We start from the raw sequence: 20,996 nt of genomic DNA on the forward strand, positions 1-20,996 counted from the left end.
CAAGGCAGATGGGCCAAAGAGCATAGACAAAGCAGGGTAGGCTGGAAGAGAGGTGAATGTCTGGAACTGGAGGACCCAGGTTCAAGCCCCAGTCTGAGAAAGAGAAAAAGAGGGAGGGACACAAATCCAGAGGATGCAGGCCACCGTCCGTGAATTATTCATCTTTTTGCTGAGGCCCTGCTCAGAGCGCAGCTCGGAGCCATGGAGACACTCAATGAATGTTTGATGAGCTCTGGCTGAAGATGGAAACTCACAAGTGGGGCTCTGGCACTGACCAGATTCCCAGGAAAAGTGCAAACACTGGCTGGGGCATGGTGATAGTGCTTGGTGCCTCCGGCAAATCTCAGACAGGAGAAGCTCTGGAGGACAAGCAAGAAATGACTAAAGATGTGAAAAGAAGAGAAGGGGGAGGAGAGAGAGAGGAAGGCGAGGCTGGAGGGGTTGGGGCCAACAGACCCTGGCTAGGGCTGACCACCACCTGAGCCTCAGCACAGGATAGCAGCAGGACTGACCTGAGAATTAAATGAGATAGCACACACCAATGGGTTTGTGAACTGCAAAAACTACAGTTTTTAAAGACAGAATCTTACTATGGTACCCAGGCTGGCCTCAAACCTTTGGGTTCAGGGTCTTGCGTCAGCCTTCTGAGTAGCTGGGGCTCTGAGCACATGCCATTAAATGGCTTTTTCTGTTTTCAATCTTTTAAAAATTTATTTTTATTTTATGTGCACTGGTGTTTTTGCCTGTGTATATGTCTGTGTGAAGGTGTCCGAAGCCCTGGAACTAGAGTTACAGACAGGTGTGAGCTGCCACGTGGTTGCTGGGAATTGAACCTGGGTCCTCTGGAAGAGCAGTCAGTGCTCTTAAAGACTGAGCCATCTCTCCAGCCCCATACTAAGTGACTTTTACTAGTACAAGTAAGGCCAGGATCTGACTACAGAAGGACCATCCTTCTAGGGAAGAAGTGAGCACTTCTGAGGTGGTTTCTTCAAAAACAGAAAATTCTGCACTGGATACCTAGATTGTCCTGAAAATGGCTTCCTTGATTCCTGGCCTCCCCTTCCAGCCTCTTGTGAAGACATCACAGGTATCCTGGGAGCAGTGACAGAGAAAGTGCTCAGGGATCCAGCCTCTATCTGCTCATCAGTCTCTCCCCAAACTCAGGGCATCCTCATCACTCCCCTCAAGCTCTCAAAAAGAAGCCAAGGCCCCAGGGGGCAAAGCTACCTGCAGAACCAGCCTGGAGAGGGATTCCTGCTCTTGGAGTTCCCTTTGAAGGTCTCCTTGTTGCTCAAGGCCTTTTTCCAACCTGGTCTCAGACAGTATAAAAAGAAAAAAAATGGGGGGGGGGTTCGCCAAAGAAAACACCACTGCCTACTTCACTGTTCTCCAACTCTATCTTTAGGGAGTGTGTTTTGTGCCCCCCAAAATCTCCTTTGGGAAGGCAGTAAGCGCTGGTGTTGTGGCATCAAATGAGCTTGCTTTGATATACTCAGTTCTCGTCTCCATTTCTCAAGTTCTTTACATTCTGGTTGGTGCATTCCTCTTGTCTCATAACTTCCATCGTGTCCATCTGGTGCCCTCTGGGGTAGAGGTTGTCTCCACCTGGTTACACCATGCATGCTCATGCCCAGTGATCCTATCTGTAGCCTACACTGAGTTCCACCTTGCCTTTCCTATCATGGGGCTATTAACATCCCAGACACCAGACTCGAAATCAATGACAGAAAACAGTGAGGGCAGCAGTGAACAGCATGCCAGGCTTTTAGCATGAAGGAGCAAGCCATCCAGGTACCTGACGGCTTAGCCCTGAACACAGACATTTGGAAGAAACTGGGTCAGGGAAACACTAAGAACTTCCAAAAACAAAGATGAAATGCATCTGATTTCTTAAGTAAACTATGAAGTTCAGGGCATTATCCGATTGATCTTCCACACAAGAAAACCAATTTCTTTCATGAGATGGAATAAACAGATCAACTGTATCGCATTCATAGTTTTACTTTTTAGGAAACGTTTTGGTGAGAGCCTGGAAAGGGACAGATCTTTTATGATTCGCCTACGGAGTCATACACAGACTAGCACCACAGAACAGTAGAAAGACCTCCAGTCAGGAGCTAGAAAGTCTTCTCCCTGGGAAACCAAGGTCCTCTCTGTTTGTGGAAAGGTCCAAGCTAGGACACTCAAGGATTGTGAAAAGCTTACACCCACCTAAGGTCTGATTAGCATCACCAATCCCGTGGGCTTAAGCAGGGTCCACAAGCAAGGAAAATAGGCTTTAGGCAGTATGAATACGGTCAGTTCTCTCCTCAGTCTTGAATAAGATTGTATCCTGTTCATCAAAGCCTCCAGTCCATTGATTAGTTTAGAGTATGGCTACTTAGGCTGATCTCAAAGAGAAGAAAAGAGGTGTAAGTTACAAATTGAAACTAACAAACTTGGACAAGGAAAAGCTCTCTAGTAGGTCAGCGCCCTGGACTTTCGGGTGGAGTGCGTTCTGAGTTTACCTCTCTTCTTGCCTCTTCCCACTCATCTTTCCCAAGTTCTCTCCAGCCTCGATCTTTTCCTCTGCCTTCAGCTCACCACTAGAGCCTAAAAGGTCCCGTCTTCCTCCTTGACTTTGCTTTTCCTCTTACCCACCCGACCACACACTCCTTTATTGTTGGGGGTGGGGCCAGGCATGGCGTGGGGTTCTATGCAATTGCTGAGCTGCACATTTGGTGTGCATAAGAAGGGCAGCCTTGATTTCAGAGAGGTCCCTGAGATTCCAACAACCTCCAGGAGTGCAAGAAGGAAGGGCGATTCTGGCAAGATTTAAAAACAGAGGGCTATTGAGTTGAATGTCCGAGAGTAACCCCAGAGGCAGATGGACCTGTTGCCAAGTCAGTCTTGATGCTACCGAATTCACCTTCTAGATCCCCTCTGGACCTGGACTTTGCAAAAGCCAGCCCATTCGCCTTCCATCAATTCCCCACCCGGGTTTCCCAGAAGGCTGGCACTTGGAATGAGTCGGGATAATCCTCGGGAGCGTGGGAACCTGAGCTACTAGGCAGTCTCTGTCGGGCAGCCATTGTGGACTTTCTCAGACAGGAGTCCAAGCAGGAGCGAGTCCTGGCAAGGAACCAGCTTTCCTTCTCCGCCCCCCTGGTCTGGCAGGAGAGTCCCACATATGGCTGCCCGCTCTCAGGCTCCTCTCTGGGCGCCCAAGAGTGGCCATCTTCCACATGGGGAGCGCCAAAGCACAAAGCCGGAGCGCCCCCTTGGGAGAGTCCCTGGCTCCGGCTGTACCGGCGCGCAGTGTGCTCTGTGGACATGCATCGGGCACAGTTTGCCACTGATGGGACTTCCACAGAGGTGCTAAGACCTGGAGTCCAAAAGGCTCGGCCCAAGTCTGCCCAGCTGGCCCAGAGGACGACGATTCCGGGTGCGAGATGAGAGCAGTAGGTACACTTTTTTCCCCTCCTGGACGTCCTGCGCTCCATTCAGAACTGGAGATCTGTTTGGCGCCCAGGGACCCCGGGTTCCTGACACCGGCCTGCAGCAGACAAGGATGGCTGGCATCCCTAGACCCTTACCGTAGCATCTTCTCCCGAATAGTGTCCGATGACCCGGTGGCCCCCCGGGTGCCGCTGGGACCATTTGGTGACGTTGTAGACCTTGCGGTCGATGACGAGCCACCGGTCGGTGCGCAGGTTGTGCTTCTGAATCTCCTCCCAGCGGAAGGTGGGCATCGGAACCTCGCGTTCCGTGTTCCCCTCACCCTGGTTACCTCCCTTCCCCATGCTAACTGTCCACCCGGATGCTTCGCGCGCGCTACCGCCTCCGTGTGCCCGCGGCTCGCGGCACCGACGGTCCCTCTCCCGGCCGCAGTGTGCGGTCGGCGCCCTCCTCGCTTTCGGCTTTTGTCTTCTACTCCTCCTCCCACCGTGCCTCCTCCCCTCGCCTTCGCTCCTCCTCGCCTCCACTGGCTAGCCAGTATCCCTGCCTTCCCTCTGGAGTACCCCTAGCTTCCCAGTGCCCCCAAGCGGTTCCCTTCCTCCGCCCCACCCTCCGCCCGCCTGCTGTGGACTTTTGCCTCTGGTGAAAACTCCAGGGTAGCTCAGGGACTCGACACCTCCTCCCCCCACCTCTCCGGCTCCCCCCACTCCGGGCTCCGCATCCTCCCGAGTTCCCCGCCACCCGGGTTTCCACAGTGATCAGCAGAGCGCCTGCACCAATCAGGGCTCGTCGCCCCGCCTGCCATTGGCCCAGGAGGATCTTTCGAAGGCCAGCGGGCTGGAGCCGCGGGTCCCAGGCTCCCCCTCCCTCGCGCCCGCCCGCGTGGAGTCAAGCCCTGCTGGGAGGCCGGCGACGTGTCCGACCTCCTCCCTTCGCTGGCTGGAGCCGGGGAAGCCGGAGTAGATCTCAGAGGAGCTGGGAGGGCGAGCAGGGGTGGAAGCTGGGCTTTTCTTTGCGCGCTTCAAAGCGCGAGCGCGCACAGCCCGCGTTCCGGGGATTTGCACCTGATGCCGGCACAAAGGAGGCGCAACGGCTGTGGTGAGCAGCGCACGGCCTCCGGCTGGATTGTTAAGTGAAGTCCCTCTCTGGCTAGCTGGAGCTGAGACTCCAGTATCTCACATTGTCTGCGTGATCCACATTGTTTGTTACTCTCCTGCAACCTCCCTAGAGAAAGGAGCCAGGAGTGGGTCTCTTTTTAACCAGGGTTCTGAATTCTTTCATCAGACCAGCTTGGAAAAGAACCGTGGAACCTCTGCTTTCTTCCTCATGCTAAGTGCCGCGGGGGTGGCCACTGGGGAGGATGCCAGGATGAACTGGACACCGTTCTTCTCTTGGACTGCGGAAGAGCACACAGACTGGTCGGGAAACAAGGAAGCAATAAAAGCCCACGATTATACCGACTGCAGAAAAAAGACACTGATACCAAAGGAGTAGGGAGAGGGATCCTGTTCACTAAAGTCTCATCACAATCCTATGATATTGTTATAGCTAACTTCAAAATGAAGATCCCAAGGTTGAGAGAGGTAAAAGGGTCAAAACACACATGGTAGGCAGCGGCAGGTGGATCTTTGTGAGTTCGAGGCCAGCCTGGGCTACAGAGTGAGTTCCAGGAAAGGCACAAAGCTAAATAGAGAAACCCTGTCTCAAAAAACAAAAAAACACAAACAAAAAACCACACACACATGGTTAGCCAGAGGCCCTGCTTGGCTTATTCCATGGCTCTTTCCAGACTTTGGGCTCCCTAGCGCCTCATGACATCAGTGCAAAAAAAGTAAATACTGGTGCAGGGAGTGATGCCATCCCCACAGTCCCTTCCACGGTATCTTCATCTCATCCGGTGCTGGCATCCATCAGGAGCATCTTTTCTTCACTCCACAAACTCCAGACTCAAGGAGTGTGAGGCTTCCTTGGCTTAGAGGAGGTTAAACAGGCATCCAAACAAAGAAGCCTGCCCAAAAGAGAAGAGAGAATGAAGTAGGTATGATGGCCATGTGCATAATGCCAAAGGTGAGAAGCCTGAGGCAAGTTAGGAGTTCATGAGTTCAAGGCTGGCCTGGGCTGCAGAGCAAGATCTTGTAAGGGGAGGGAGGCTTGAATACAAATAAAGAGCAAGACGGGCTTTTATGCATCTTAAAAATTTGATGTGGCTGGGGCAGTGGTGGTGCATGCCTATATTCCCAGCACTCGGGAGGCTAATGAAAATTTTTAAGAGTTGTAAAGTTTAGCGAGATAAACGATAGTTGAAAGGGAGCAGAACCTTTGAAGACTGAGGAAAGAGCAAGTGGGATGGCCCCAAGAATGAGCCACAGTGCACTCCAAATGAAGACAGGAATAAATGAGCAGCGCAGACAGGGCTGACTGTGGGTAGAGTTCAAGTCGGGGACATTCCCACATGCTTACAGGTAGGCAAGGACTAAAGACTTCACAGTGGAGACTGTGGAGAGTCTTAGAAATTCATCAGTCAAGGGTGTGCTCTGATTGGATCTGTGGTATGCAAAGAGAGTTTCAGGGCTGGGGGCTGTGGCTCCGTTGGAAGAATGTTTATCCAACATGCTCTAGGCCTTGACTTAGATTCCCATCGTGGTGGTGGACACCTGTAATTCCAGCATTCAAGAGGCAGAGGGAGAACGAAGTTTATCCTGCTACAGAGTGAGTTCGAGGCCAGCTCTTGAGACCCTGACTGGAAAAAAGAAGGGAGGTAGGGAAGGAGGGTTGAAGAGATGACTCAGTGGTTAGGCACACTGTGTACTGTGTTTTTAGAAGACCCAAGTTTGGTTTCCAGCACCCATGTTGGCTGGCTCCCAAGCGCCTGTAATTCCAGCTCCAGGGGATTCAACATCCTCTTCTGGCATCCTTGGGTACCTGTGCTCACATGCACACACACACACACACACACACACACACACACACACACACACAATTAAAGTAGTTTTTATGTTTTTGTTTTTAGGAAGAGAGAGGAAGGAAGGAAGGAAGGAAGGAAGGAAGGAAGGAAGGAAGGAAAGAAAGAAAGAGAGAAAGAGAGAAAGAGAGAAAGAAAGAGAAAAAGGAAAAACTACAGAGGCAGCTTGGGACCAGGAAGGGATGCAGGCAAAGTCAAGGGAACAACAGGGTAAGCTAAATGTTTTTGGGAAGAGGACAGGAGGCCTGGATTAGGCAGGGGCTCTAGGAGGCTGGCCCCACACCAGATGCGGCTGACCTTGCCCTCTCTGACTGTTCCTTCTGCCTGGATGGGCTGGTGACGCTGCTTACCTAGAGAAACCTTACCATATCCAGCCTACTCTAGAACCCCCTAGAAAAAGAGGCTATCTCAGATACAGAGATGCAGGTCTTTTGGCTTCTGCCTGTGCCTCCGATTATGGCACCCTGCAGCTCCGGCAGCACCAAGAACTGCAGCTTCCTCGAACTCTACCAGGGCATCATAGTGATTATTGATCTTTATCGGGAACAAGAGATCAGCTTGGGTGGCATAGAACCCAATCCTCCCAGCATGCCAAATGGGTGAAAGACCAGGTCCAATCAGCACGCGTGTGGAGAGACGTGTCCTGTAGGGTTGGTGCTCTCACACATGGTCCTCACTGAGTGGGGAGGACACCTTTTCATCTTGCCCTTCAAGGAGACTCTGGTGGCTGCTGAAGATGGCTGCTCCATAGAAGGAAGAGTCTAGTTACTCAGGGGGATGGTGAAAGTGAATCACACCCTTCAAATACCCTGCCCTTAGTAGGGTGTCAAGAGGGAATGCAAAATACTGGCGCCTTGTGAGCAAAAGAACATGGACATGATTGACAGACAGTAGGACATACTACTGGTACCAAATACCCAGGACCCTGTCTACACTCTGGCCTTTGTTGAACACATCATTCAAGAGAAATCACTTGATTTCTCTGAGCCTCAGTCTTTTTTTGTTTTTGGTTTTTCGAGACAGGGTTTCTCTGTGTAGTTTTGGTGCTTGTCCTGGATCTCACTCTGTAGACCAAGTTGGCCTCGAACTCACAGAGATCTCACTGACTCTGCCTCCTGAGTGCTGGGATTAAAGGCATGAGCCACTGCCGTCCAGCTGAGCCTCAGTCTTCTTAACTGAAAAGTAGGTATAAAACCTACCTTACAGGATTATGAAAATAAAACCACACAATTACAATGACAATTGAAAACACTGGGTAGTCTACAGAGTATTCCATCTACTCCGTGTAAGGGGCTTGATCTTGCTGTTGTTACTGTAGTCCTTGGTCACAGGCTGTTGATGCTGGTGCTAATGTTTGTTTCTGTCATTAAGAGTTCTTGAACATTCACTATGCACCAAGGACTGTTCAGAGCTTTAAATCTCTCATCTCTTTTCCTCAAGACAGTGCTGTAAAGTGGGACCCATTATTCTCATTTTACCAAGGTTGAAATAAGGCTCAGAGAGGTTGCACAGCTTGCCCAAGGTCCCACAGCTTCTAAACACTGATGGGATTTGTGTGATCCATAATCTACATCATTTCCACCAAATCACTCGTGTCTGGACAGTAGGGAAATGATTACTCTTAAAAATGTTCTTTCAAACACTCAAGGATTTCTATTGCATATCCAGCAATGCCAGGTGCAGAGTAAAAAAAAGCAGGCAATGTCTGTGGAGCTAGCAGCCTTCCCTGGGAGGAAGCCTGGCTTTGGAGACCTTGGCCTCTCTTTTCAAGTGCATTAAGTTCACATGGATTTGCTCATATCATAATATCCTAGCTTTTAGAGCTGGAAGGACTCATTTTAAGAAGGCTAAGGGCTGGCACAGATTAACCCAAGGCCATAGAGATGAACTAAAAGTCAGAAGTCCTGACTTAAAGGTCAATATCTTTGTGGTGTGGTGTGGTGTGGTGTGGTGTTGTGTGTGTGTGTGTGTGTGTGTGTGTGTGTGTGTGTGTGTGTGTGTGTGTTTATATGTACACTCATGTGCATGTAGATGCCAGAGGTCAATGTTACTTGTCTTGCTTGATCAATTTCATTTTTTGAGACAAAGTCTCCCACTGAACCTCGAGCTTGCCATTTTGGCTAAAGTGGCCAGCCAGCCAGCCACCAGGAGCCATCTGACTCTTTCCTATAGTGCTAGGGTTACAGGCACCATGCCCAGCTTTTATGTGGATTCTGGGGATCTGTACTCCAGTCCTCATGCTTTCGAGGTAACCACTTTACCAACTGGTAAAGTAAGGACTTGAGGGGAATGTTAAGTCATGGGGGTGGGGGTTTGTGCGCACACACATGTGTGTAGATGCTCATGCGTTACATGTTAAGGCCAGAGGAAGATGTCAGGTATCTTGCTGGATTTACCCATACAGTTGTTACCTCTGATGCCTAAGCCTATGCCAACTAAAAACGGGGCCACACTGAGAGTGAACACCCCTCCATCAACCTCATTTTACATTTGGATAAACTGAAGCTCAGTGAGGAAACTGGCAAAGCTGGGATTTGGCTTACAGGTGTGAGTCCAATGAACAATCTACGCTCGACTTGGCCTGACTTCAAACAAGCCGATTAACCCCAGTGATAGTCCACCCATAGTTTAATTATTCTCAACCTTCCTGCTGTGGATGTCTTTCTGTATACTGTGAATATGTGTTGCTCTGATTGGTTGATAAATAAAATGCTGATTGGCCAGTAGCCAGGCAGGAAGTATAGGCGGGGGTGAGCAGATGAGGAGAATGCTGGGAAGAGGAAGACTGAGTCAGAAGTCACTAGCCAGACACAGGAAGCAAGATGCCAAGGCAGAACTGAGAAAAGGTACCAAGCCATGTGGCTAAACATAGATAAGAATTATGCATTAATTTAAGTGTAAGAGCTAGTCAGTATTAAACCTGAGCTAATAGCTGAGCAGTTATAATTAATATAAGCTTCTGAGTGATTATTTTATAAGCAGGCCACAGGACTGTGGGGGCCTGGTGGGACCTGAGAAACTTTCTGACTACACCTTCCTAAGGTTGTGAGCCTTTAATACAGTGCTTCATGTTGTAGTGACCCCCAACCATATAATTATTTCATTGCTGCTTCATAACTGTAATTTTGCTACTGTTATGAATCAGATGGTAAATATCTGGGGGTTTCAATCCCCAAGTTGAGAACTACTGGTTCTTAATAGGCATTGTTGGTGCCTCCAAGAGCTTTCCTGACAACCATGTGATGTAATGCACATTATGTAAGGCACACAGTACATACACATCTAGATTGAGATATGACCTGTGCACACAGCCAGCATGTTGGAGATAGAAGCATTTTAGCATCTAATCTAATCATTAGATCGATCAAAAAGAAAACTGGTTTCAGGAAGCTGGGTAGCTGCAGGAAAAAAAAAAAAAAAACAGGATTTGTGGCTTTTAGCTTCTATTCCAGGGCTCTTTTCCCAGCAAAGCTTCCAGGAATGCAAAGGGGTAGGCACAAACATCACCCCCAAGCTCTGGCAGCTCTCTCTTCCCATATACACTATGAGATGGGACAGATGAGTTCTGATACACAACCGACTTTGAGAGGCCCAGAAGAAGAACTGCTGAGGAGAGGAAGTCACAGGGCAGAGCTGAAGCAGAGGACTGTGACCACAGACTTGGAGCAAGAACCTGCGGGGGCACATGGCCCAGGCAGGGCCAAAAAAGACAGGGTCCTGGAAACTTGGTGATTGTCTGGCTTTACACTTTAAGACAGAGGAGGTGAAGGGCTGGAGAAATAGCATACTTGGTAAAGTGCCTTGCACACGACGACGACGACGACGATAATCTCATGCAGAGGATAGGTGGAAGGCAGAACGATCCTTGGGACTTGCTGGCCAGGCAGTCTACTTAATTGGTGAGCTCCAGGTTCAGTGAGAGATCCTGTAATACAATTTTAAAATGCCTTATTTAAAAAAAAAAAAAAACAACTCAGGAGACAGGTATTGGGGTGAATGCTGAAAAATCAGAGAAGCAGAACAAGCCACAGCTAACCTTACCTCGCCAACTTCTCAGCAGATCCTGTTTCCTCAAACTGGAAGCCTCTGAGTCCTCATCCAAATGGATCTCAGCTGAACTGCTGCTAAAAAGCCTAAAAGCTTAAAAGCTTCTAGTTCCTGGTCCTCACACTTTATATACTTTTCTGCTTCCTGCCATTACTTCCTGGGATTAAAGGCGTGTGTCACCACTGCCTGGCTGTTTCAGTGTGGCCTTGAACTCACAGAGATCCGATGGATCTTTATCTCCCAAGTGACAGGATTAAAGGTGTGTGTGTGCCACCATTTTCTGGCCTCTATGTCTATCTAGTGGCTGTTCTGTTCTCTGACTCCAGATAAGTTTATTAGGGTGCACAACATATTGGGGGACACAATATCACCACAAAATCCTGTCTCAAAAAATAAGATAGGTGTGGGAGTGAGGGTAGGGTGCTAGAGAGATGGCTCAGTAGTTAAGAGCGCATGCTGCTCCTGCAGAGGACCTGAGTTCGGTTCCCAGGTCCCACATCTGAAAGTTTATAACCTCTTGTAACTCCAGCCCGAAGGGACCCAAAACCCTCTTCTGGCCTCTGAGGTCACCCACACACACATGCACATACAACATAAATAAATATAAATATAAATAAGGTAGAAAGCAGACAAAATGACTCATTTTGCAAAGGCACTTGTCACCAAGCCTGACGACCTCAGAACTTACCTAGTAGAAGGAGAGAACTGACTGGTGAAAGTTGTCTCCGACCTCCACATGTGTGCATCCACACACATACACGGTAATAATAATAACAGCAATAAGGTGGATAAGTGATTGAGGAAGACACATGCTGTTGACCTCTACCTCCATACCCATGTGCACCCAGTATACATACACCCACATACTCATGTGCTTGTGTGTACACACACAGGCACAGGCAGACTAGGGATCTAATGTCTACAGCAGTTAGAAAATCTGAGAGGTTTTCCATGTCTAAGAACAGGATGGTCTGTGGTCTATTTGAAGCTAAAAGGCTGGTGAAAACAAAATAAGAATAGAATGGACTAGGCACCTGCACCCACCACTTTCTTACTGAGGAGACATACATGTCCTGGGTAAAATACACAAGTGCTCCAACATGCATCCGGTACCAACTGCTTCCATGGTACAAAGGCCTTGTCAGATTTGATGACCTGTCCAGATCCCCATAGACCCACCTCTCCTTGCTCCTGCTTAGGCCATAACTCTGGGTGTTGACACTAGGGACCTTTCTTCAGCCACTTACCATATCTGTTAAGCCCTCCAGGCAGATCTGCAGTTTCTCAGAGTCCCAAAGATGTATATCAGGTGAACCAAGTTAATTCCAGGTCTGGTGGGCTCTGGAGTGCATTTCCTTTCTATAACACCAAGGCTCTGCCCTCCCCTGTATCTGTGGCCTCCCTCCCTGGGTTATACATCCTCTGCCTAAGGCCCACTGCCTGGTGCCCATCTCAATTTCAAGGCTTTTTTTTTTTTCTCTTCCAGTGGTTACCCTCCAGGCACATGGAGCTGCCCACTTTCCCTAGACATGACTGTGACCTCTTAATCCTTAATCTTAGTCCTCCTGGCTTTGAAATCCAGTTCATCCCCTAGCTATAGCACCCTTCCCACATTACAGGCCTGAAGCTCCTCCTCCACCTGAAGACCCCATTGGGGAGTTGTCTTTACTCTGATAAGTCCAGAGTTCCCTCATTGGGATTCTCAAACACTTCACGTGTCCGTGCGTGCGTGCTTGCGTGTGCGTGCATGCGTGTGTGTGTGTGTGTGTGTGTGTGTGTGTGTGTGTGTGTCTGTGTGTCTGTGTGTGTGTGTGTGTGTGTGTGTAGTGTATGTAAAATTATATTGTATGGGTGCATATGCGTGTATGTGCATATTTGTGGAGGCCAGAAACTGACAAATGTCTTCCTCCATATCTCTCTCTCCACCTTTTTTTTTTTTTTTTTTGAGACAAGATCTTGCACCACCTCCATGGCTGCCTCACCAGAGCTGAGATTATAGACATGCACTGTAGCATCTGGTTTTTATATGGGTGTTGGGAATCGAACTCAAGTCCTCACATTTGAGTGGCAGGCACTTTGTCAGCTGAATCATGTCCCCAGCCTTGGAATCCCAAAACCTTTCTGTATATAGTATCAAAATAGCTCATACATCTTCACCACCCAGCATGTAAGTTCCTTGTGGGAAGAAACTAAGTCTGACTCAGAGTTAAATTCTTGATGAGGATGCCTGTCAAACATTTGTAGAATTCAATCCCGAAGAAAATGCCAGGGAAGAAGGGGAAATCATGCACCCAGTACAGCAGTTGGGGTGTCCTCACTCGCAGGGCTGTGTTTCCAGGCCTCCAGAAGTGCGTAGAGTGAAAAAGTCACACCATTGGTTAGGAAACTCCAATCACAATCCAGCTTCTCCTCTCAGTTGAGTGTGTGTGTGTGTGTGTGTGTGTGTGTGTGTGTGTGTGTGTGTGTGTGTGTTGTGCATGTGTACAGGCACATATATTCACATGTGTGTATGCACATTTGTGGCCGGGTGCTTGTATGAGTCAGATATTGATGTCAGATGACCCATGATTGGGTTCTACTATATATATACTGGATCTCTCACCTGCACCCAGACCTCATTTATTCTACCTGTCTAGCTAGCCTTCTTGTTTCAAGGATCCCATGCCTCAGCCTCCTGAATGCTGGGCTTATATGTGAACCTCTGTATGTGCCTGGCCCACATATGTGGGTTTTGGGGATCTGAGCCATCTCCCCAACTTCAATCCTTCCTGCATGCCCCTGGACAAGGCACTTCCTTCATTCTCCTTCATACACCGTTAAAGCGGCATTATGATGGCTCTGCGGTATGTCACTTTCGGTGAAGTGACCTACATCTCTCAGAATTCCCTTGCTCATTGGGTCCTGGGTTAGGGCTGGTCATGACAGACCTGTCTGCAAGATTTGGAAGGCAGAAGTGGAGTGCAGCCATTCTGCTATGTTCTGTAGTTGTGCTGAGTAGATGCAGGGGGCACCCTATGAGTGGTCCCTAGGCTGTTGCCTACCCTGATGGCCTGGGGCAGCTACTGAGACTACAGTTTGAGTAGCTCCCAGGAGCTCTGGGGTAAAGAGCAAAGTTTATCTCATGGGTCACCCAAATTACTGAAATTGTAGGCTGTGGAGGCAGATGTATTATTAAAGCTTTTAGAGTCAAATCCTAAGCTGTAGCAGCAAGCCAGAATCAGCCACCCATTCTCAATGTATCAATCAAAGAGGCAAGCAATAGTGAAGAGCAGAGAAAGGAGATTTATTCAACGTGACCACATTGGGAAGAGGAACAACAATAAGGGGGTCCAGTGCCGCCCCCAGGTCTGTCTTCGGGACCCTGGCTTGAGGTTTGGCCTTAAATATAGAAGTCAAGAGATGTATGTAAATAACTAAACAATCTTGGTAAGGGTTAAGGGTGTGGCCCCACCCATCACTGACCCATCATCGTCTAGGTTTCAGTCTACCCTGCAAGATGGTCTGATGAGTTGTCAAAAACTATTACAGAGAAAAGTTTCCACTTGACTGGCACCAGGCCTAAGCCATTTCCTTCCCTCAGCATGAGAATCCTGGGGAAATTTTAATTCTTTGGGCTTCATTGTTTCCGCATACTGGTAGCCGAAAGGAGGGATGCCGTGTCCTGCTGGACACCCTTCTGTGCTGCCGGGGGCCCTTGCAGCTGCAGCTCCATTTTGGTCATTACCTAAGCAGCCCAGCTGACCTCATCCCAACAGACACAGAGACAAACCTCTGTATTGGCCAAATAGCCAGCTCCTACCTTCATGGTGACCTGGCCACGTGAGAAAGGCTTTATTCTCCGTGGCTTACAGAGGTCTTACTTCATTGATGGAACCCATGTGTATTCTCTGACAGGCACCACCTAAGCCCCAGGGATAGGAAAAGAAACAAGACATTATTTTCTTGGGTCTCGAATAAACAAATAGCTAAACAAACAAACAAATAGGATCTAGGCAGGTGAGATGGCTCAGCAGGTAAAGGCGCTTGCCACCAAGCTTGACAACATGACCTCAGTCCCTGGAACCCAGAAGGCAGAAGCAGAGAACTGGCTCCTGAGAGTTGTCCTCTGACCTCTCCATGTGTGCGTTCCCACATATGTGCCCCATCCTCCCAATAAATAAAGAAACGTAAATTTTGTGGTTGCTTTAATTCCTGACTGCTCTCTCTGTCAGGTGTATATGACAGGACACTGATGGGCTGCGGGGACCAGTCCTCCTGAGGCACGGAGAGTCGGGAAGCTGCCTGGCTGCTGAGAGGAGAAGGAGACTAGCAAGAGGACAGGGCAGGGCACTGGGGTGGGGGGTGGGCTCCCAGCCACAGAAACAATGTATGAAGTGTCTCAGTGGAACCCATTACTTTGTAGATGCTACTTAGAAACAACAACAAAGCCACTTGCTCGCCTTGGCCTTGGGCTGTGTCTACTCGGGGTTAAAACTTTGGGCTCTGCCCATCAGTTGGTTCAGCCAAACAACTGGAAGTTATGTTCTTTCTGTGTTGATTCTGAGGCCAAAGACCTATGCTTGGCATGGGAGGTGAGGAGCGCAGCCGCCATGATGTGTTGCTCAAACTGCAGGGAAAGAGGAGGAGACGGCAGGGTGGATTTTAGTTTCTAATCTGCCACAAATGAGACTTTCCTGAAATATGACAGAAAAACAAATCATTGAGAAAATGGAATGCAATGCCATAGAAAAGGGAACAGGAAAACGTCAGGTAGAGACTTCAAAAGATAGAGGTGACACCGAGACTAGAGCATAGTTAGGGCGCTGGAGAGATGGTTCAGTGGTTGAGAGCACTGGCTGCTCTTCCAGGGGACCCGGGTTCCATTCCCAGCACCCACATGACAGCTCACAGTCATCTGTAACTCCAATCCCAGAGGATCTGACACTCTCTTCTGGCCTGTTTGGGTAGCAGGCATCCTTCGTGGTGCCCAGACATATGCACAGCCAAAACACATAAATACACAGACGTGAAAATAAATAAAAACCCATACACATAAATAAAAATAAATATCATTTTAAAAACAGAATAGCCAATGAGGAGAGACTATCTCCAGAGCTCCCCAGCATGGAAGTGTGGAGATAACCTGCAGTTTATGGCATACACAAAGTATAAACTAGGGTCCACGAGAGGACTCAGCCCGTAAAGGCACTTGCCACCATGCCTGGAGGTTCATAATCCATAATATTTGAGGAGACAAAATGCTAATTGCCCTGATTTGATCATTACATACTACATACATACATCTCATGTTGTGCATCATAAATACGTGCAAATACTGTATCAACTTAAATTTTTTTTTTTTTTTTTTTTTGGTGTTTTGAGATCAGAGTCTCTTGTAGCCCAGGCTGGCCTCAAACTAGATGTGTTGCCAAAGATGGCCTTGAACTCCTGATCCTCCCATCTCCATTTCCTGAGTGCTGGGATTAAAGAGTCGAATCACCACTTTGGACAAGTTAAGACATTTTTTTAAAAAGGAAAATGCAAAAATAACTCAGTATCTGAGCCCAGATGTTTTCATTCTCATAGATGTAGAGTGACTTCACCACATTTCTAGAAGCATTCCTAAATGCTGACTCCTAATTACTGCACTTTTCTAGTCTCAGACCAGCAACCGGCAATCTGTGGGAGGTGTAGTGTGCAGACCGCACAATGAGGACGCCTGCCCATGCTGTCACCCAAGGCCCAGGCCTCTGTCTGCAGCCTGCTGGGTAGATGCTGCCGTGAGGGGTCCACTCTTTTGGTGTAGGACTAACAAAACAAGCCTGTGAGTCAGTGATTTTGCTTTAAGACCAGGCCTCTCCAAGGCTTGGTTTCCCCTCTGTGGGATGGAGTACAGGCAGTGAACTCTAAGTGCTTTCCCGTGTGTGGTCCCAACCACCTGGGATCTGCCTGAAGCTCTTGGTAAAAGGACTTGCCAAGTAGCACATTTTGGCCAAGTGGGGACAGAGGCAGAACTGGTGGTGTTTTCCTGGGCCCAGCCTTAGCCAAGGGACTCCTGAAGTCTGTCTGACCCTAAGAAAGAACACTCATGCTGTCTCTGTGCCTAGAGACACAGAAGGATGCAGAGGGAGAAAGACAGGGGTCTCTTTTCTGTGAGACACACAGCAGGCTGGAGGCAGTGAGGTCTGTAGGAAACACGGGCCTTAGTTCCTCGAGGCTTCTGGGACAGGGTGGGGGTTAGGCCTGTCCTCTTAGGAAGCTTAGAGTCCTTTGAAGTGCTCAGCGCCAGGGGCAATGGTGAACCACGTTTGGTAAAGAAGCAAAAGTGATTAAAAACCAAATAAACGTTTGTTGATTTATTTAGTGGGAGGCATGCATGTGCCACAGCATTCATGTGGAGGTCAGAGGACAGCTTTCCAGACTTAGTTCTCTCCTTATACCATGTGGGATCTGGGGACTGAACTCAGGTCGTCAGGCTGATGCTTTGCAGCAAGCATCTTTTTTGCCTGAACCATCTTACTCACCCGAGAGTGGACACATTTGACTAGTGAGGAAACTGTCTGAGGGTCCCATGTAGCATGAGGAGAGTTTTATCTACTCAATGCATTTCTCAGCCCCAGAGGGAACAAAAAAGTGTCCTGTTTATAAATAAAGCACGTATGTGGGTACACTATGCCAACAGGTCCAATACTTCCCTCTTCTCTGTTATTCTACTCACCATGATTTCAGTATGAAAATACTAACTGGAAAATTCCAGAACTAAATAATCCACACATTTTGAGTACACTTTATTGCAGGGTGTTGCCATACTTGCTCTATTTTATTATTCCTTGTCATTGTTAATCTCTTACTGAGCCTAATTTATAAATTAAACTTTACCCAAGTTCATACATACAAGAATAAACATTAATAGGGTCCGGCACTATCAGAGGTTTCAGGCATCTGCAGAATGACTCGGCAGGCATTCCCCGAAGATAAGAGGGAGCTTCTGCAGCATATCTGTCCAGGCTGATGATAAAAGAAGGGACTATCTTTACAACGGTTCCTCGGGGCTGTAATTGACAACAGCCTGAGACACGCTCGATAGGGGTGCTCTGGTCCTGCCTTTATGCAGGTGAGTGCCACAAGCCGCCACAGTTTGCTCCCGCCAGCCACCATGGATCACTGGCACCTCGAGGCTGGGGAGCCCTTGTCTGTCCACATGTTGCCCATTGGCTCACTGTGTTCTTAGAGTTGTGGTAAGAAGCTGCCAGCATACACTGGGCACTGTGTGCGGAAGCCTGGGAGGTCTGGGGCAGGCTGTGGTTAGTCCACACAAGCCAGCCCCTGCCCTGTAACAGTTCCAAGACAGGGCCTCAACGCTATGGCTGTTCTGGACCCATTAGCTGAATGAAGGAATGCTTTCCTTTTCCCCCTGATCCAACGTCAGGTCACCCTGACAGTTTCCTTCCCCACCCCAGCATCCCCAAACATCCCCTCCCACCCCATCCCAAGCCCACCCTGGCCTGGCCTGGCCTACTCTCTAGGAGCTTCCTGACAATCTTCTGTTCTAGACAAATTAAACGATATGAAAATGCAGGTTGGGTCCTGTCACTCCCTCTACTTAAAGCTGCTCTCATAATTTAGAGTAATCTAAGCTCCTCGTGACAAGCCCGTCATGTGGGCTTAGAAAGTCAAGTTCATTCCTGCCTCATGGACTTGACCCAGACCACCACCTGCGCCCAAAGTGTTCCTCTCAGGCCCCTGCCCACGTTTGGCTCTAAAGTCCATCTCCGGAGCTTCCCTCACCTGCCCCCACCCACTCGCCGCCCCCCCCCCACCGGTCCCTCTCTTTCACCACACACAGCTGTCATGCTTTGTAATGGTTGGTTTCCCTGCTTTATTATTGTCTTTCTTTCCTCCAGAATGCTAATTTCTTCAGGGTGGGGACCAGGTCCATCTTGCCAACATTTATATACTCAACCCCTAGCAAGAGCCTGGCACACGCTTGGCACGCAGTATTATTTGTTGACTGAGTGAATGTGTGACAGGAGAGCGTAGAGGCTAGAAAGAAGGGCACCAAGATTAACATGTGAAGGAAGCCAGTCAGCGGAGGACTGGAAACCCTTTCTTTCCTGGGCTACAGGCCATGTACAACATGTGTAGGAAAAGCCTGTGATGTACAAACCAGGGCAAGGCAGGCAGTATGTAAATGACATAAAGCAGTATCGTGAGACTCTCGGGCAGGTGCTTGCGGCTGCCTGCCTTTCCCCGGTCACTAGCCCACCCTCATTCTCTCAGGGGTGCCCTTTTCTTTCTTCATAGACGGTCTCTGTTTCTACTGCCTGACCCTGTGTCTCGGGAGGGGGGGAAGGGCCATTCTTTGTCTTTCAACACACGAACTTGGAAATCTCAGCAAGTGACTCCTGGACTCCAATCTCCACCTCTAACACACACACACACACACACACACACACACACACACACACACGAGCTAGTGCCATTGGGCAGAAAGGGCCAGGCTGCTGGGACATGCATGCCAGCAGTCAAGAGGCCCAGAATGCTGCCCACGGGCCTCCCAGCCCAGACTGCTATTACAGATCCACATGGGTGGGTGATAAGAAGGGACTGTGGTACTGCCCAATGTTCTCCAGGGTACAGGCCCTTCTGTTCTTGGTTATCCGTCCATATCAGCAGGTAAGTAGAGGGATAAGGGTTAAGCTTACAGCTACTCCTCAGGTGGCCTGTTCCAAGAGCCAGAAGTACAGGTGATTTAAAGACTGGGCAGGAGGGAAGAGCGATGATTCCTTTCTGCACCTTAGGGCCAAGGTGCTATCATAACTTCTGGATAATTTCCATGAAAAGAAGCTACCTTCCCACACACCTGATCCGGCCACATTAGCTCACTGTACTGGTATAAGCAACAGTAGGTTTGCATCTGTAAGGAATTTCCACACTTTTAGTCTTCCTGACTCAGGCAAAGTAACCACCTAGGCTGTGCTCGGGGAAGAAACTGGAAAGAGCATCGAACACCCAGCCGTACTGGCCCGTGTTGGGTGTTGTAGACCCCTTATCCCACTGATGAACCACTACTGCCTGTGGAGCAAGTTTATTCTTATTTTACATAATAGGAAACACACACACACACACACACACACACACACACACACACACACACACACACTCGACAGTCATTCGCCCCAAGCTGCAAAGTTATTAAATGGAAACTCGACTGAACAGCTCATGTTTTCTCAGTCATATAGATTGTGCTAAAGAATTTGTAGCTGAATTACATAGAGATATTCACTATGTGATCCGCCATCAAGGCAAGTTTCAGGGGGCGAGGTCGGGGAGTCACTGTTAACACAGACTCAGGACAGAGAGAGGCCTGGGCTGAAAGAAAGTGAACAAGAGGGATTTGGGAGGCTGGGAACAGAAACCTCACCAGAAGGCCAGAGCTCTGTTGCAGTTCACACTCTGCCTGTGTACCTGCAAGCAGCTCCTTCTCCCCTCTGGGTCCTAGTATTCACAACAGCAGAAGAGAAAAATTGAACAGCCTGCAGGCTGAGCAGCCTTAGTCCAAAGTCTGATTAATCTTGGTCATTCACTTGAGATTTAGAATCCCCTTGAAGACTCATCTGGGTAGTCTTGGAAGGTGTTTCGGGAGAGCTTTCAGTGAGGGGGCAAGACCCACACTGAGAGTGGGAAGTACTATATGCACTGGACCCCAGGACTGAATATCAAGCAGAAATGGCTGGGCACCAGCATCCATCCTTATCTCTCTGACTGGACACCATATGGCTAGCTGCACCATGCTCCTCCGTTACAGCCAGAGCCACCCTCGCCTCCACGTCCTCACACCGTGAGCCCAGACACAACTTTCGTCCCTGAGTTGTTTTTGTCCTACATTTGATGACAGCAGCGAGAAAAGCCATGGGTGCGCCTGGAAACGCAAAACTGTCCTGAGTACCGTTGTGACGGGACCCTCATGAAAGCCCAGATTTTAAAGCTGGGCATGGTGGTGCTTACCTGGAATGCCAGACTCAGGACACTAAGACAGGAGGATTGTGCGTCTGAGGCCAACCTATCTCAAGGAAAGGAAGGAAAAGATGAAAAGGAAAGAGAAGAGAGGAGAGAGAGGGGAGGGGAGGGGAGGAAAGGACAGGGGAGGGGAGAAGAGCAGAGGAGAGAATCTCCAGGTTTAGGAGCATTTTGGATTTTGAATTTCCAGGTTTCCTGACTTGGTAGACAAGCATTCTAAAATCCCAAAACTCCAAAATCTGAAGCACTTCTGGTCCAAGCATTTTGGATAAAGGATATTCAACTTGTCTCACTTGTAAAGGCCTTTCGAGTTCAGCTGGTTCATGGCTCAGTCACTGTCCAGAGATTACTCAACCTTTCTCGAAGTGCTAGCATCTTTTTTGAATTCTCCTCTGACCAGCTGCCACACTTTCTGCTTCAAGTCATGGAAGTTGAAGGCATTCATTCCCTTCTTTATCACATGTCCCACATTCTTTCACATTGTTTGGGCGTCTTTCATCCATCCATTCCTGCCTCCCCTTTCTGCCAGCAGCATGCTGGCTCAGGTTGC

General features: G+C 48.9%; 1 protein-coding gene across 1 annotated transcript in view; it reads right to left on the minus strand.

Annotated features, from left to right (window-relative positions):
* Positions 1–4,039, minus strand: part of Fads2 (fatty acid desaturase 2) — a 38,241-nt gene extending 34,202 nt beyond the window's left edge. The window contains exon 1 of the mRNA XM_028884283.2: positions 3,576–4,039. Within this exon, the coding sequence (XP_028740116.1) occupies positions 3,576–3,782 (207 nt within the window). The 5' untranslated portion in view covers positions 3,783–4,039. The remainder of the gene's footprint in view (positions 1–3,575) is intronic.
* Positions 4,040–20,996: the final 16,957 nt, after the last annotated feature.

Source organism: Peromyscus leucopus, chromosome 1 (genome assembly GCF_004664715.2).
Source record: "Peromyscus leucopus breed LL Stock chromosome 1, UCI_PerLeu_2.1, whole genome shotgun sequence".
Taxonomy (NCBI): domain Eukaryota; kingdom Metazoa; phylum Chordata; class Mammalia; order Rodentia; family Cricetidae; genus Peromyscus; species Peromyscus leucopus.